Source organism: Schistocerca serialis, chromosome 11, assembly GCF_023864345.2.
Source record: "Schistocerca serialis cubense isolate TAMUIC-IGC-003099 chromosome 11, iqSchSeri2.2, whole genome shotgun sequence".
NCBI classification, from domain to species: domain Eukaryota; kingdom Metazoa; phylum Arthropoda; class Insecta; order Orthoptera; family Acrididae; genus Schistocerca; species Schistocerca serialis.
The window spans coordinates 134,714,162-134,733,686 of record NC_064648.1 but is presented as its reverse complement, the minus strand read 5'-3'; the positions used below and the strand labels follow the sequence as shown (position 1 = coordinate 134,733,686).

Sequence of the window (19,525 nt, the reverse complement as noted above, 5' to 3'; positions counted from 1 at the left end):
CATGCGTTCTCAAAAATGATAAGTTCAAAAAGGTACATGTATCACATTGGAACAACCGAAATAAAACGTTCAAACGTACATGCGTTCCGTATTTTAATTTAGAAAACCTACCTGTTACCACTGTTCGTCTAAAATTGTGAGCCATATGTTTGTGACTATTACAGCGCCATCTGTCACAAAGCGAAAGAAGTGGTCCAACTGAAGCATTCATATTTGTTTACGTACTACACGAATATGTAACAAAAATGGGGGTTCCTACTTAAAAAGACGCAGTTGATATCCGTTTGAGCAATGGCAGCGCCTTCTAGCGGGCCAACCATAGCGCCATCGGGCTTCCCCCTTCAAGATAGACAAGTTTCGTTATTTGTACTTTTCTCGTTAGACGCTTATTTCGTGAGATATTTGACCCAGTGACGATCAATGGACCATCCTGTATTACTTGCGAAGTATATATATATATATATATATATATATATATATATATATATATATATATATATATATAGGTTGTTACAAAAAGGTACGGCCAAACTTTCAGGAAACATTCCTCACACACAAATAAAGAAAAGATGCTATGTGGAGCTGGCCGGAGTGGCCGAGTGGTTAAAGGCGCTACAGTCTGGAACCGCACGACCGCTACGGTCGCAGGTTCGAATCCTGCCTCGGGCATGGATGTGTGTGATGTCCTTAGGTTAGTTAGGTTTAAGTAGTTCTAAGTTCTAGGGGACTTATGACCACAGCAGTTGAGTCCCATAGTGCTCAGAGCCATTTTGTTATGTCGACATGTGTCCGGAAACGCTTAATTTCTATGTTGGAGTTCATTTTAGTTTCGTCAGTATGTACTGTACTCATCATGATTTCATACAGAATACTCTACCTGTGCTGCTAGAACATGTGCCTTTACAAGCACGACACAACATGTGGTTCATGCACGATGGAACTCCTGCACATTTCAGTCGAAGTGTTCGTACGCTTCTCAACAACAGATTCGGTGATCGATGGATTGGTAGAGGCGGACCAATTCCATGGCCTCCACGCTCTCCTGACCTCAACCCTCTTGACTTTCATTTATGGGGGCATTTGAAAGCTCTTGTCTACGCAACCCCGGTACCAAATGTAGAGACTCTTCGTGCTCATATTGTGGACGGCTGTGATACAATACGCCATTCTCCAGGGCTGCATCAGCTCATCAGGGATTCCATGCGACGGAGAGTGGATGCATGTATCCTCGCTAACGGAGGACATTTTCAACATTTCCTGTAACAAAGTGTTTGACGTCACGCTGGTACGTTCTGTTGCTGTGTGTTTCCATTCCATGATTAATGTGATTTGAAGAGAAGTAATAAAATGAGTTCTAACATGGAAAGTAAGCGTTTCCGGACACATGCCCACATAACAAATTTTCTTTCGTTGTGTGTGAGGAAAGTTTCCTGAAAGTTTGGCCGTACCTTTTTGTAACACCCTGTATATATATATATATATATACAGGGTGAGTCACCTAACATTACCGCTGGATATATTTCGTAAACCACATCAAATACTGACGAATCGATTCCACAGACCGAACGTGAGGAGAGGGGCTAGTGTAATTGGTTAATACAAACCATACAAAAATGCACGGAAGTATGTTTTTTAACACAAACCTATGTTTCTTTAAATGGAACCCCGTTAGTTTTGTTAGCACATCTGAACATACAAACAAATACGTAATCAGTGCCGTTTGTTGCATGGTAAAACGTTAATTACATCCGGAGATATTGTAACCAAATGTTGACGCTTGAGTACCACTCCTCCGCTGTTCGATCGTGTGTATCGGAGAGCACCGAATTACGTAGGGATCCAAAGGGAACGGTGATGGACCATAGATACAGAAGAGACTGCAGCAGCACATTACGTCCACATGCTAAGACATTTTTATTGGTTTTTTTCACAGACGCACATGTACATTACCATGAGGGGTGAGGTACACGTACACACGTGGTTTCCGTTTTCAATTACGGAGTGGAATAGAGTGTGTCCCGACATGTCAGGTCAATAGATGTTCAATGTGGTGGCCATCATTTGCTGCACACAATTGCAATCTCTGGCGTAATGAATGTCGTACACGCCGCAGTACATCTGGTGTAATGTCGCCGCAAGCTGCCACAATACGTTGTTTCATATCCTCTGGGGTTGTAGGCACATCACGGTACACATTCTCCTTTAACGTACCCCACAGAAAGAAGTCCAGAGGTGTAAGATCAGGAGAAGGGGCTGGCTAATTTATGCGTCCTCCACGTCCTAAGAAACGCCAGTCGCACATCCCGTCAAGGGTCAGCCTAGTGTTAATTGCGAAATGTGCAAGTGCACCATCATGCTGATACCACATACATCGACGATTGTCCAGTGGGACATTTTCGAGCAACGCTGGCAGATCATTCTGTAGAAACGCGATGTATGTTGCAGCTGTTTGGGCCCCTGCAATGAAGTGAGGACCAATGATTCCGCACCATACATTTACAGTCCACGGTCGCTGTCGCTCTACCTGTCTGAGCCAGCGAGGATTGTCCACGGACCAGTAATGCATGTTCCGTAGATTCACTGCCCCGTGGTTTGTGAAACCCGCTTGATCGGTAAACAGGTAGAACTGCCACGCATTCTCTGTTAATGTTCATTGACAGAATTGCACTCGATGATTAAAGTCATCACCATGTAATTGCTGATGTAGCGACACATGAAACGGGTGAAACGGTGACGATGCAGTATGCGCATGACACTACTTTGACTCAGTCCACCGGCTCTCGCAATGTTCCGTGTACTCATGTGTGGGTTCATGGCAACAGCAGCCAACACACCAACTGCACCCGTTTCTCCTGTGACGGGCCTGTTACAGACCCATTTGCGTGCTACGACCATACCTGTTGCATACAGTTGGCGGTAGATGTTTTGCAATGTGCGGCACGTTGGATGCTCTCTGTCCGGGAACCGTTCTGCATACACCCTGCAGGCTTCAGCTGCATTTCGTCGACACTCGCCATAGATGAGTATCATCTCCGCCTTTTCAGAGTTCGAATACACCATGGTCACAGTTCCTACAACACTACACTATCACAGACGTCTGGTAACACGGTGTACTACAGTTGGTCTGCGTGCGGAGACGAATGCAGAATAACAATAGCAGCAAGCGCTACATGCGGACACTGTGACAGCTAGACCAAACCACAACAGTGCACTACAGCCACACTCGTAAACACGGTCGTCATCGTAAACATGTCCCTGCAGATGCTGCTCTCCGACCGTAGCCCGTGTTTGTTACAACACGCAACTGAACGTCGGAGGTTTCAAGCGTCAGCTTTAGGTTACAATATCTCCGAACGTAATTAACATTTTGCAATGCAACAAACGGCACTGATTACGTATTTGTTTATATGTTCAGATGTGTAAACAGAACTAACGTGGTTCCATTTAAAAAAATTTAGGTTTGTGTCAAAAAACATACTTCCGTGCATTTTTGTATGGTTTGTATTAAACAATTACACTAGCCCCTCTCTTCACGGTCCGTCTGTGGAATCGGTTCGTCAGTATTTGATGTGGTTTACGAAATATATCCAGCGGTATCGTTAGGTGACTCACCCTATATATATATATATATATATATATATATATATATATATATATATATATAATTTCATTAAAATTCATAGGATATTACTTTAATGAAATCAGAAATTTTGTTTCATTATTTTATTCAATGTAAGCATATCGTCTGTGTACCTCTTTAGCTGAGTGGTCAACACAGGATACTGCCATAAAAAGGAACCATGTTCGATTCCCGCTAGTAAGAGGGATTTTTGCCTGGTGGGGGGGACTGTAACAGGGTGCACTTAGCCTCAGGATACTAACTGAGAAACTACTCGACCGAGTAGCAGCGGACAACCGCCAGCAGAGCAGTGAGTAACCCGACGTCCTCCCCTCCGTCCGGTACTGTAAGCAACGAGGCCCTTCCCATACTGTATGCAATGACGCCATTGACAGAGGATGGCACAGCTGTTTGCCACTACTGATAGGCCTACCAGCGCCTGTCGACACAGTTCGTATACCCATATTTTTCAGACTGTGATTACAAGATTTTTTGGAGAATGAGTGAGTCTGAAAATAATCAGAAAGACTTTACAAGAGGCAATGCTCAAAGTACATTTCTGTAAAAATTCATGAAATCATGTTTGCTCATTGAAAGTGGTCAGAGTCAGCTGTGACTTTTAAGAGTGTAATGAAGACACAAGATAATGTAGGGAAAGTCAAAGAAAATGACTGAAGGGTGCATCTGTTTTGTGTGTTTGTGTGTGTGTGTGTGTGTGTGTGTGTGTGTGTGTGAGTGAGAGAGAGAGAGAGACAGAGACAGAGAGAGAGAGAGAGAGAGAGAGAGAGGTAAACGATAACATTGGTTACTGGTTTAAAACTGCTTGTATGTTATTTCATAACAAATTACGAATTATAGGGCCGTCATATATTTTCTCAGTGGAGTACACAAGTACAGCAGGAGTATTTAGACATGGCAGTTATAATAAGTAAGCCACTTGACAGAAGTTGGTATGTAACATGTTGTCAAGTGGAAACAACTGTGGTGGGAGTCTGCATTAGACATGGAATTCACAGTGGAGATAATAATCAAGGAAATGTGGGCATGGAGAAAAAAAACTAACATTTTAACATTTAAAAATACAATGTTACGTCAGTAAACATTTGAGATGCTCATGTATCAAATGATTCATACCTCTGATATTCCAGATGCTTTGTTGTTAAGAAGAACAGTGCAACGCTCCTTCTGACATACATGCATGTCTGAAGGAGCAGGCACTGCGGCGATTAAAGTCGTTATGAAGTACATTAAATGTAATCACATTTGCGAATGCAAGCAACCATCAGCTGGGTAAGGGAGTGATGACAGTGAAATCTGGGCCGGACCAGGACTCGAACCCGGATTTTCCACTTGATGTGAGAGTCACCTTAATCCCGTTGGCTATCCGTACATGGCTCACAGCCGGACCCAAACATCCATATGTCATTGTTCCTGCGTCACAATCTGTACTGGCACACACACGTAATGTAATTCTCGTACAGTGGGGGACACTTTAACTGAAATTCACTGCCTCACATCGGTAGATAAATACGATATTTCAGCGCCTGTGTCTTAACAAGAACAATGCAGTGTTCCTTGCGCACATGTGTGAAGGACCATTGTATTGTTATTCTTATCAACACAGGCACTGCAATATCTTATTTATCTGCCGATTCTAGGCAGTGACTTTCAATTAAAATGTCCTCCTCTCTATTGGAATTACATGATGTGTGTATGGGTACTGGTTAAGATGTGTGAATGATGACATATGGAAGTTTGGGTGTGGCCACGAGCCATGCATGGATAGCTAGACTGATTAAGGCGACTGCTCATGTAAAGTGAGAAATCCGGGTTCGAGTCTCGGCGAAACACAAATTTTCATTGTCGTCATTTCTTTATGCGAGTGACAGCTGTGTGGATTTCCAGTTGTGAATAAATTTCATGATTGGTAGCTTATTGACTCTTCGACGCACAGGGGATGGTAATGGGAACTAGTATGGAAAATTGATGCTTTGAGGAGCAGATGGAAAATACCATGCAATAGTGTGTGAAATCTGAAGCAATAAAGAGGATGGTAAGGAGCTACATCATTGAAGATATTTAAGATATCAAACGACTTCCTGAAATATGCATCTGAACACCACAAATAGAGTTACAATACATTTAAAGGTAATGTATTAGTAACACGGTTTCTGCAAAAGACAGCTGCGGCCTTGTGTTTTATTTCTAACATTAGTTTTCGTGTTACATTACAACGAGCAGCAGAGACTTGGGTTGACTAGTTTACAAGATAATGTACAACTAAAGGAGAACCAAGTCAAGCAGAGTGGGGTATCTACTCTCGAAGATAATAATTTCAATTTGTCAAGCTGCTCTTTAAGTGTTGCATGAAAATTTAAACATGCAGGAAAATACAGGAAATTATGAGAACTACTAACCACAAGACTGGTAGGGAGTACTTGTACTGAGAGGTGAAGTAGAAACAAAGAATAATTAGATATTAAGGTCTCATCAATATTGAATTTGCTTGCGATGGATCAGTAACGGCAACAGACGCAGTGGGAAAGGTCCTATCGGAAGGAAATAGTACAGAGTTCGATGGACAGTCTTTATTATCACCCCACAGAACTTCGAGCAAGACTGGGAGGCAGAGACTGAGCTGTACAATCCCCTCCCTGTGTTTGTTACAGAGGGTAGAGCACCAAAGTTCGTCATATACCTCGAGGAACATCTTAACAGAAAGTTCCAGGGACTGTGAAGGAAAGGTACAGTGTTGTTAGGAACTGCCTGTAGCTGCCACGTGGCAGTGAAGACTGGTTTGTTGTGTTGTGAGGTAACTACATGGCGTATGGGGAATAAGCAAGAAGACTCTCCAGAAACATGTGCTTACATCTCCCCATGTAATACATGTATTCCATACAGGTACGGATGTTTGGGATACGTAGCAGTTAAGATTGAAGGAAGGCATCAGAGTCGGGCTGCTGGATTTGTTACCAGTGAGTTCTAACAACACGTAAGGGTTACAGAGATTCTTCAGGAACTCACACGGGAATCCCTGGAGAGAACGCGACGTTCTTTCCGAGAAATATTGAGAAAACTCAGAGAATCAGGATTTAAAGCTTACTCCCGAACGATTCTATTGCTGCCAACGTACATTGCGCGTAACGACCATGAAGACAAGATACGATAAATTCAGCCTCGTATGAGGCATATAGATAGTCGTTTTCCGTCGCTCTGTTTGCGAGTGGAACAGGAAAGGAAATGATTGGTAGTTGTACAGGGTACCCTCCACCACGCACAGTACGGTGGGTTGTGGAGTATCTATGTAGATATACATGTAGATGTAGATACTCTGAGTGGGAACCAAATGCTGTTACTTAGAATCTGGTGTACTTCGCACAAGTTGTATATAATTCCGCTGGTAAGGGTAAATGATCTTTTTCTATGGAAATTGTAGCTTTATTGCAGAAATGTACATGGAAAGTGAAAGAGAAATAAGAGAGTCGCCAAATTGTAATACCGATGTAGGGAATAGTGATTACTCTGACGGTTTGCTACACTACACATAAGTTATCTGCAGGTGAGGCTTTACTGCACAACAACAAAACAAATGGGATATTTCAGGTCTAGTACTGTCCTGCTTGACCACGCTGCAGCATACTGAAGAGTTCCTTGTGCTGGTATTGGGCGATGCACTTCCTCCTCATCTTCATCTTCCCTCTGCGCAGCATGATGCCATTTGCAAGTAACTATCAGCAGTATCAGACACAACAACCAACAATAATGCCTACATTGCATCAACAGGTTTACAATGACAACTACAACACAGAGAACAAGGCCTGCACACTTGAGTGCCCTGGCTGCAAACTGCACAAGTCATTTTCTCTGGCTTGTTTCTGTTCTGAACAGCACATCACTTCATTCATCGCTAGAATGGCTCCTGGTGTGCCCACAGCTAATGTACCTTTCCCTAAGAGGCTTGATGTCAAAACCAAAAAACTAGTTTCATGCTCATATGCAACTGAACGTAACTAATGACAGCAAATGGGGTCAAAACAACTGATCAAGCTACGAAAAACTTGGCTATTTCATAATCTTTTTTGCTAACTAACTAGCTATAAACACAGTTCAATTTAGAGATTCGATAAACCTGATATGACAAGTCAATGAGAACGTTCTGAGTTCTCAGAAAATGGCCATTAGTCTTGGAGTATTTTATGCCACAAACAGATCGACAGAAACTCAGTTGTACACATTGTAGGTTTAGAAGTACATACATGCTTAAAACTGGGCAATACAGATCACTGGCTTGTCTTATGCTTACCTGATTTTTGATGGTGGCTCCAAGTGAACAGCTGCTGTGTCCTTATTCTCCTGAGCTGGTACTATTGGGGATGATCCTGAAAGATGGCGTCATTGAGTCCTTTTTCCGTACATAGTACCCTCTACACTTGTATGAACAACAACCTGTAGCATAAATTTATTGCTACTGGTTCAATTTCTTAAGAAAATGTAGCCTGACCTACAAATTTATCCTGCTATCGCAAATTTTACTTCTTGCTCACTTATTTTCACATAAAAAATATTTATTTACAAAAGTAGCTGAAACTAGTAGCTGGAGGTATTGTGAATATAAAAAATTTAATTAAAAAAATAGCCAAAACTTAGTTGAGAGTATAGCAAAGTTGTTCAACTTTTTTCCATAGAATAATATAAATATTAACAATAAAAGTAAAGAATTACACTAGAAATTCTAGATCATTAAATTCTTTCTTCTTTATTATTTATTTAAAAGTTATTAATTAATATTCTGTGTTGTGCATCAAATGTTAGATTTTTCTTGCTATACATGACTATAATGCTAAAGTGTCTACAGGAATTTTCAATTAAAGTTGTACATAATTTCATCATAGTCTTTTGAGTGGTAAAAATATTCCTTCTTCAAGTTAAGTTAATTACATAGATAAGTAGTTTGTTACGAGATTTAATGTACTAATATTAACATCGCCCTTCAATTGTGCAAATCATTTAAAATCAAGAAATGTGTCACAAGCTTTGGGAAATTATTTGGCGGGCCTAAATTCCACAGATCCTCAGGCAAATCTTAATTCCTTCCATTTTTCAAGTATAATGCATGTAGCTTAACTTGGTCAAACAATGATGAATCAGTCACTTGGTGATTTTTACAATTGGGGTGAAACATGACAAATACGCAGTTTGGGATATCAAACTCTGTTAAATCCCTGAAAATTTTTGTTGTTAATTAATCCAGCTATTTCTAAGATTTGTAAGTCATTAACAGATATCAGAATTTTTAGATTTTTCACTCTATTTTGTTGTTGCTCTGGCTCATAATTTGGTTCATATTTAGTAACAGGCAAATACTCACGAAAATATTTGGACCCAAGATTCAAGATGGTACCTGGATGCGCAAACACTCTGAAGATCTGTACTCAATGACTGAACGTTTCACATGAGTTGCATGGCAAAGGCGATTCAAATTCTATGGACATATAGCAAGAATGGACGCCTCTAGAACAGCCAAGAAAATATTCCTTATCGTCAAAGGAATTCGCCAAACTAGGACACGCTGGCTAACAGAAACCCAAAATGACCTCACAGAACTCAGTATAAGCCCATTAGAAACCACACCATTGTGTACAGACAAAAAATCAACTGTCATACGTTCACAACTACAAACCTGATGGAAAAGAATCTGGAATTGAAAAACAGATGGACAAGAAAAGAAGACAAGTACATAGCGAAAGGATGAAGCAGTTTTGGGAAGAAAAGAAGAACAATAAATCTGAGAATACCAGTGCTAACTAATGGTTCTATTTGCTCCTTAAATGGGGAAACGAATAAATAATAATAATAGGTACACAAATATCCAAGTGTTCTTCTTATGGAAGAGTTTCTTATTTCACTTACAGCCATCTAAGAATAATAGCTCCAAGCCACCTTCCCATGTAATTTCTTTATAATATTTAAATAATCAACCAGGCATATAGTGGATAAAGCACCTTATTTTTCTTACTCTTTAGTTTGCCATTATTAAGTATATTTCCATCCATAATTATGGACAACAAAACTGATGATGTAATAAGAGAATGCTCTTATCTAGACAATACTTATTTCCATTCTTAATGGTTATGAAATCAATTACTATCAATTAACTTATTATTAAATTTTCATCATATGTTTGGTAATCTGATCCATCAGCTGTAACAATTCTAAAGCTCATGTAAATTGAATGTGCATAGGATGAAGTCATTAATCTCTTATATTTATTTTCAGTGTCCTTATTAGAAACAACTTGGTTATATTTTCTTTCTGTATTCACAGAAAATGAGTAAAACTGGAACCTCTCGATCTTGTTCATTTTAGAAGGATAAAATTTTATAAGCCATTTCTAAATTAATTGTTAGAGCACCATGTTTGAAGTCAATCAAATTATCTTTTCCATCACTTATAGTTTTTTCTAAATTCCATATGGTGTCAAAAAATGGAATATGTGTGGGATAATGTGCTTCTGAATTAGTGGTCCACCAATATCAGCATTAAGCTTGAATAAAGCAACAATATTAGTTTTTTGATGAAAAGAATGAGTATGCTTAATAAACATTCCACCACCTATATTAACATCTGTATCTATTAATTCGAATGGAATAATTTTTGGGGCATCGTTAGCAACATTCTTTATTAGCTTCAGTAATTTGGTTACAAAATCCTAGCACACATCCAATACTATATTTTATGCCCATATGTAATATAACATCACTCTCAGTAGTAACTGTACTTAAAATTTCGTCTATTTTAATGTTTATATTATGCTTGTTTGAATGACTAAATTTTTCCAAGCCAACTGTATTTACCAATAGGAATTTCTATTGTTCCTCCAACACAGTAAAGTTTATTATCTTTTCATGTAATATTTGGACTTATAAATGTTGTATGAAAATCAACTAGTGCAACATCTCTCTAGAGTGAATCTTTTATGAGAACAGATGACTCACCACTCAAATACAATAAGCAATACAGTTAATATTGACAAAAACGTTATCAAATAAATGAAAACTGATGGGGACCACAGATAAGATTTCCAGAAAAAAAATCGGAAATTAATAAGGTGAGCTTCTACACAATTCTATTTGATTTGCAATAATAGGACCAAGTGGTTGTGGCAAATCTACATTAATGATTGACAATTATATTCTACCTCCAGAATGGTTAAACTGGACGAAAACAAATCACTTGTATGTGTAGATCAACCGAAATATCAAGAATTTCTAAAAATAGGTAAAAAATTTGAAGAAAAAATTAATGAGAAGAATACTACTTTTATTGAGAACTATGATGAAATTACACCATTGGATCAATGTCAATACAATTCACTTGAAGTATATGATGATTTCGGTCTTCAGGGTCAATATGTTGTTAGATAATATTTTACTAGGGGTAGACACAGAGAAATAGATTGTTTTTATTTAGCTCACACATATTCTAAAATAATTAAACCATTAGTCAGAGATAATCTAAAGTTTTTAAATATTTTTAGACAGGCTGACATAAATGTAAATTACATTTACCAAGAGTCTGTTGGCAATGATTTAAGTTCTGGTGATTTTAAAGAGTATTAAAGTAAATGTTGGAATGAGGATCAGTTTTGGTTTCTTACATTATATATGACTAGGAAGAGAAATATCATATATTTTTGGTAACACATTAAACATGTTAAACAAGAATGTAAGACATTAAAAATATTTAACTCGTATTTTTATCTTTAGTAAATGTTTCCAAAATATGACCCACAACTTGTTAGAAAAACTAAAAGAAACAGAAAGAAGTTGAAGAATTGAAGGAAGAGCTCCAGCTTCGAAAAAAAACTACCTAGAATAGAATATAAGATGTATAAAAATAGAAGATAAACACTTTATTGATGCAACTAAGGAGATAAAACAAGGAATTGAAAGATTAGCTGATGATAGCCTGAAAGTATTTGAAGAAAATAGAGATGTTGAAAACAAATGGGTTCATATCATAGAAAATTACCTTTATACCAAAATACGCATTATGAATGGTCTGTTGATAACCCTGCTTTGCATTGCTGTAAATTAACTGAAATAAAAACTACAAGCTGAATTGAATAAATATGAAGCAGAGATTAAAACTAGAGAGAAGTTAATAGAGCAAGCTCAGGGTGATGTTGAAAAATAAATATAAGACAAAGAATGTTAAAGTATATTAATCATACTGATAAAGTTTTTGCATTAAAAGCTGTAGGTACATTTGAATTTGTTCTTTCTTTGTCCCTTGAAATCAATGGAGATAAAGTAACTACTGGTGAAAAGAATATCAAGGTACAGATGGATTAACGAATCTGTCAACTAAAATAGGTATTTATATAGATGACATGAATGATAAACTTGATATTTTTGATTTATCAAATTATGCTGGTATTTTGTACCATTTAGAAGCATTATATTTATATGTTGTACCATTCAGGAGCATTATATTCTGATAACAACCCAAATGAAATAAAATCAAGTAAAGGTTAAAAGTATAAAGGTGTGAAAAGAGTAACAGCTGGTGTCTATTTCCCAAAATTAAAAGCAGATTTAGAGTCAATTCTTGGTGGAGTCTTAATGAGGAAATATACACAAAAAAAAACATCTGAATGTGTTTAGATGAATGATGTGCAAGAATTAATCGATGGACTGGCAGTATTTCATAGACAAAACATAGTTGGAAATAAGAATTATCATAATGAAAAAGTTGGCAAAACACAGATGTTAACAAAGAAATTTAGTGACCTCATCAAGAAACTAAAAGGAAGTCTATATCTGATTAGATTTATCAGTACTCTTCCTCACACTTTTTGGAAGAGCAAAAGTCAACATTTATTAATAAATCTCCAAAGCAGATGAACCATTAGCTAGATGAGATCAGAAGTAAATCCATTAGATGAAGTATGGACAACAGGAAACAGTGTAATAAGTGTATGGAAATCAAAAATGTTGAAGAACATCATACACTTTCAACTACTTAGTTTCAGCTACTGTTTTTTAAAAAAAAAAATTTATGATAACTTCGCTATACTTTCAGCTAAATAATATACAGCTACTTTTTTAAACAATTATTAGAAAATAAGTGAGCCAAATATAAAATTTGGGACAGTAGGATAAATTTGTAGGTTCAGACTAAACTGAATTTCTTCCCTTAAAATATTGAGCCTGAACCTAAAAATTTATCCTACAACAGGCAGATCTCTATCAAACTACTCCTGGTAAATGTTAGCCATCACAGGTTAATGACAACAATATGATGTTTTTCCTATGTAAAGCTCATACCACACATGATCAGCTGCAAATCATTAATAATACCAACTATGGAATTTCCAATATGTTTCAGTACTTTTCCTTTGTACAACAAGCACCAAACAGAATGAACAAATATTTTCTTCAGTAACTTTCTACAGTTATAAAGTTCAAAAACTTAATTGTAATTGCAATTAAGACCTAGCAGATTGGGGTATAACCAGTAATTCACACAAAAAATACAATAACTAAGGTGATACTGCAAGTGCTGCTAATATCTCACTTCTCTGAGTAAGCAATTACCAATCTTCAAGTATGGAAACATATTCAAATCAGTGAATAGTCCTTTTAAATACTCGTAGATCGATAGGCCATGAATATTCTGTAAGAATTTCCTGGATCCCAACAGTGGTCGTTACACCTTGTTTCCTTGCAGCAGTGGTTGAAAAATGTTTATTCTCCGTTTTACCTGCAGGATTATTGACTTCAATCAGTCCTACAAAGCAGACACCGCATTTAGGATATTAAAAGGTACCTTTGGAGACAGAAACATCTGTATGAAAATAAAGAGCTTAGACAGGACGTCAGTACCAAGCATAGGAAGCATGGGTTGAAAATGTGGAAGATATATATATATATATATATATTACAGGGTGCCCATTTATCTTGAGCACCCTAAATAACTGTTTGTCCAGATGCAAATTATAAAATGTTTCAAGTAAATGTTCTTTAGCCGTGAGGGGGACATCAATCATCATGATTGCCTTCGTTGAAGCTTTGTCTTTTAGAAAAATATGAGCAGTGGTATGACCTTTTTAAATGGCATCCTGTGTTTTTTATTCGGTAATTCATTTCCTCTCCTAAAGACCTACTCAAAAATATGTCACAGTGTATCATTCCCTGATACACAATGTTATTAATTACATAACACAATATTGACGTTGACGCTCCCAGCGCTTAGTGGAGGTACTCGTGCTGACGTTGACAGAGGACAAATGTTACCATAAGTAGAAGGCAGACCCGTCATTCCGTCAATCATTGTCAGTTGAAGAGTTGTGTGAGTAGAGTGTACACCAACGATGAGAAGGTAGAAATACTACTCATCCACAGGGAATGTAAGTTACCAGAATACTGTACTGCAGTACTGTATTCTTATGTACGGGTACATTTAGTACAGTAGTTTCGTCTTTCTAAATACTGTTATGTAGAATAGGGATACAGGAAAGGCTGTCCTTCCTACAAACTGCATCGACATAATGTTTCTTTTATTGTTGTTGTTGAAGGTAGGCGAAATGCTGCACAGGCAGCGGAACTGTACAGAGAGTGATATTCTGACAAGAACCCACCTTACTGACGGATGTTTTGTCCTCTTGTTGCGACGCTTCAGGAAACGGGAAGTTTCAACCCACGACAACGCAGTCGTCGTAGCACTTGCACAGAGAAAGCTGCCGAAGTTAATGTTCTCACTTCCGTTGCTATGAATCCACATGTAAGCATACGACAGCTTGAACACGAGATTGGCAATCCTAAAAGCAGTGTACACCGTGTTCTTATACATCACCGGTTCCATCCTTACCATCAAGAATTGCATGGGAATGATTTGCAGAATCGTGCACAGTTCTGTCAGTTGCAACAGCAATGCGAACTTCTTCTCCAATGTTCTATTTACCGATGAATGTTCCTTCTCAAACAAAGGACAGGTAAATACATGGAACATGCATTATTGTTCCAGGGACAATCCACAATAGCTTAGACAGGTGGAACATCAGCACCGATGGAGAGTTAACGTCTGGCGTGGGATACTTTGTACTACAGTTATTGGCCCTTATTTCATCAATGGTGGTCTAAACGGCACAGCCAACTTCCTCTGATGAATTCTTCCTCCTCTTCTGGATGAAGTGCCGCTAAGAAAGAGAATGGTTATGTGGTATCAACAAGATGGGTGTCCAGCACATAATGCCTTCCGTGCATGTCATGTTCTGAACCGAAGGTATCCTGCCAGATGGATTGGTCGAGGAGGAACAGTTACTTGGCCTGATAGGTATCCTGATTTAATCCTCTGCACTTTTTTCCTTTGGGATGCATTAAAGACGTTGTCCATCGCGATACTCCAACAACTGAAGAGGACATGGAGGAATGTGTTGTGCTTGCTTGTAATTCTGGAAGCAGCACATAATTCTTTCGTTCAACGAGTGCACCAGTGTATCGGTGTCACCACTTTGAGCACCATTGAATGTTTTACTCCTGGTCAAAGTCAAGTTTGTGTTATGTTTTTACTTGGTTTTCATTTGTTTTCTGACAACTCCAGCAAGCGGACGAGTTTGTGAGTCCGGGCTCAAAGTCAGTGTTCTGTTATGTAATTAATAACGTTGTGTTTCAGTGAATGGTACTCCGTGATACATTTTTGAATAGGTCTTTTGGAGAGGAAATGAATTACCGTTAAAAAATACAGGGCGCCATTTAAAAGTCATACCACTGTTCATATCTGTGTAAAAAAAACAAAGCTACAACGAAGGCAATCGTGCTGATTGATTTCCCCCTGACGGCTAAAGATCATTTGCTTGAAACATCTTGTAATTTGCATCTGGACAAACAGTTATTTAGGTGAGCAAGATAAATGGGACACCATATTTATATATGAGCTTTTTAAAGGAAACAGTTGGAACACCGAGTCATGGAAACAGAAAAAAAGTAACTGATGCTCAAAAGCATTTGACTGAACATTGAAAGAGCCAACATGGTTGAAGAATTGTAAAAATATCTGGGAGAACCAATCAGGACAGCACTGTTGCATCTGTTTTCCTTTGATGTATTACGTACTCCAAGAACAATATAATAGATGCAAAATGCCAGTGTCTAAAGGTGCAATGTCTACCGAAACACCAGTTTAATAAGTCATGGTTACAAAGTACTAACTCGAGTGTGGGTTCTAGAGAGACATAGGACCCTATCAGGATATACTGATTTATGATTTGTATGAATTAAAGGGTGACATGCTTAATGTTAAAGCATTTGTGGATTTTCAAAAAGCTTTCGAGACTGTGGAATAAAATACATTACTAAAATTCTGAAGGCAATAGGGGCAAAACAAAGTAGCTAGAAGATCAGCTACAGGTCTTACCAAAACCAAAGAGCTGTTGTATACGTCTAAACTCACGAAATGGAGACAGTGGGGAGAGTTCTAATCCATCGCCCACATTATTCAGCCTCTACACAAAGCAGGCAGTAAAGGAAACGAAGGGGAGACTGGGAAAAGTAAACTGTAATTCTAGCAGAGATGGTAAAGAAATAGATAGACTAAGAGGAAAGAGTGCTACAGATATCATACGCGAACTGAGGCAGCAGGCATTACAACAAAGGCATTTTTCGTTATAGCAGGATCAACACACGAAATTTCAGTAACCAGCTTTGTCCTTCCAAATCTCTTCTGCGAACCTTGCAGAACTAGTACTCTTGGAAGAATGTATACTGCAGAGATATGGCTTAGCCACAGCCGGGAGGATGTTTCCAGAGTGAGATTTTCACTCTGTAGCAGAGTGAGCGCTGATATGAAACTTCCCGGCCGATTAAAACTGTGAAGTATGGAAGGTAGGAGATGAGGTACTCTCAGAATTGAAGTTGTGAGGACGGGCCGTGAGTCGTGCTTGGGTAGCTCAGCTGGTAGGGCACTTGCCCGTGGAACTCAACTCTCGGTCTGGCATACACTTTTAATCTGTCAGGAAGTGTCACGTCAACGCACACTCCGCTGCAGTGGAAAATCTCATTCTGGAAGTGTATTAATATCAAACATGAAGAAGAAATTTCTTATAAGCACCGTCACGAGCATTAAATTGAATTAAAAGTCATTATAGACTTTGGGAAAAGAGAAGATGAGAAAATATATAGATATAGTACTGTAAAAGGATATCGAAAATTAGATGGACTGATACAATGAGAAGTGTGATGGTTCTCCACAGAAATAACGAGGAAAGTAATGTGTGGAAAATTACACCAAGAAGGGACTAAATAATAGGGGATGTGTTAAGACATCAGGGAATAACTTTTGTGGTACTATAGGAAGTATATAATATAAAAGCTTTAGGGAATGACAATATCGAAAAGTATCTAAGAAATAATTGAGTATGTGTTACTCCAAGTTAAAGATGTTGGCATAGCTGTGGAAGTCGTGCTGAGTGCTATTAAATCAGACAAAAGGCAAATGGCCCACAAAAATAAGGCATGTGAGACTTTCCGACTGCCACTGGTATCAGATCTTGCAGTATGTATTCTCCATCTCCTCATTCTTAACCTTTATCATGATCTCAATCGCCTCTAACAGTGAGCCAACTCAGTAAGACAGTCATGCCTTTGTGATGTAACCATCGCATGGAACAGGAATAAATGAAGTAATGAACTGAAAATCTACTCTAGAGAAATAAACTGTGTCACATCTCTAATAGAGCAATTCACTGCGGTGTTTCTCCATTATAACTGAATACACCTCTTCTAAAAAATGTACCCCACGCAAAATCCCTGAGAAAGTAACTGGATGACGCAAAGTTGGACAACTACCTACTCTTTTAATGTCTTCCCAGATTTTGAAAAGATTTTGAATAATTAATTCATAGAATGATAATCAAATATGTTGAATGTTTTACAATTAATAACAAAAACTAACTCGGCATTAAGAAAAATGTTCCCAATTTCATATATGTGAATTATACCTTAGAGTGTGCAAATATAAAGTACTTTACAGCAGGTAGAATCTGATCTGACTCAAGGTGAAAGGTTGTTCACAGTCTCTTATTAGCAAACGCTCAGCACTACAGCTTCGTGACTCATTAACTAACCACCATGATCCTGTACCACTTAATAGAAGTGAATCTGGCATCATATTAAGGAGCTGCAAATTTTCGATTCCGTCCTGTAGCGCTTTTTGTGGTAACAACAAGCTCACAGCGGCATTAGCTATGTGTAGGTCAAACTATTGCTTTCAGATTACACCTACAGGATGACTAAAAATTTACCAGCTACAGAAACCAGCAACTTCCTTCCCCCTTCGCCATCTTTTTATACCATAAACTCCCTTGCAAGCAATCTAACTGAAATCCACTATACCCAGTTTCATTGTAGCGATAGAAATGGAGGAGAACTTATACAGTATTATGAACTGTAAGAAACAGGTAGAGATCGTAAATAGCACAGAATACCTGGGTATTCACTCAAATCATAAAATAAACAGGAATTAAGACCGTGTTGACAATTAAAGGAACCAACACTATGGGTTTTTGTTTTTATTTATTTCCTATCGACCAGCTAGGCCTTAAGCTGCATGTTATGGCTGTGTAATTCTAGTTAGAGTATATTTTAGTTAAAATTTAGTTTCCTAGCACATTAGCTTTTCTCTGTCTCGAATAATTTTTAATGTCGAGATCAGAGTGAATAGAATATTAACAAAATTATTTTGGCATTGGGAATACTTACCAATGCAACATAATTCATAGCTATTGACATGAGGATTGTTCCAAGACACCTTACGGTATGTGAAATCAAATGTACGCTTCAGGTACAATAATGGCATCGACCATAGACTGAAAAAGCCTGTCATTGACGAAAGGAGATCTTAAACATAAATGTGCTGTTTATCTGAAACAATTCCCCACTGAACCTAAATGTTTGGAACGTACTACTGTCATGCTGACAGAGTTTTCAAATTAATGTACAGCAGCGCTGTGTTCGTAATACAGCGGCCTGTTCAACTGTACAAGTCTATCTTTTAGAAAATGGTACCGATACATTCTACAGCCATGCTACGATGTCACTGCCGTGATCTGTGGTACATCTCCGCAACAGACGAATTAAGACTATTCCACCCGGTATACTCTGTGATATCAAAGGCACCGATGTACTGATATGCAACTTTGTTGCAGAGTTCGTTCATAATAATTATACGATTAAACTGCGAACCAGAGCAGTTATTAAATCTCGAAATAAGCCTACGATGGCGAGACACGACAGCACCTATATATCTAGGAGTAATGGAAAGAAATAGTTATCTGAATTGTCACTTCTTAAATGAGGGACCGCGACTTCAGTATCGGAACCCTAAAAGAAAATTCGTACAAAACTCAAAAATAAAATTAAACATGTATTTCGCTAATAACAATAAAATTGTTACTTATTATCATATTCAGACCTACGTCAAGTGAAAAAAATGTTTGTATATTTACCTTTAATAGAATGTGGATCACTGTATGCAGCAGCCATGACCATAGTCACAAAAAAGCAGATGAACCAAGTAATCCTTCTGCAGAACATCATTCAAGTATAAAGGTGTCAGGCCAGATTTATAACTTTTCCCTTAAAGTACCTTCTGCAAACTTGCAGACCGATGAGCAACCTGTAATTTTGTCAATAAATTTAGTTAAAAAAATTCATTTTCTTTCAAGAAGATGTACAGAAAATTAATGTTTGAGTCCGACTTGTGTTGCATTAGTTTACAAATTAATATCACTTTCTTTTTCCAGTATGCTATTTACTGACTGATTAATTTAAAATATGTACGTCAAATACTTCTGAAACCTTTTAAGACACATTAATTGCTTTCAAATTTGATTCTTTGACAGTACTA

At 37.9% G+C, this 19,525-nt stretch overlaps 1 protein-coding gene across 1 annotated transcript in view; it reads right to left on the bottom strand.

The window, feature by feature from the left end:
* The window catches only part of LOC126426875 (ankyrin repeat and protein kinase domain-containing protein 1-like), a 90,369-nt gene that overhangs the window by 27,073 nt on the left and 43,771 nt on the right, over positions 1 to 19,525 (bottom strand). The window contains exons 2-3 of the mRNA XM_050088918.1: positions 19,125 to 19,294; positions 7,923 to 7,998 (exon numbers count right to left, since the gene is read on the bottom strand). Coding sequence (XP_049944875.1) covers positions 7,923 to 7,998; positions 19,125 to 19,215 — 167 coding nt within the window. The 5' untranslated portion in view covers positions 19,216 to 19,294. The remainder of the gene's footprint in view (positions 1 to 7,922; positions 7,999 to 19,124; positions 19,295 to 19,525) is intronic.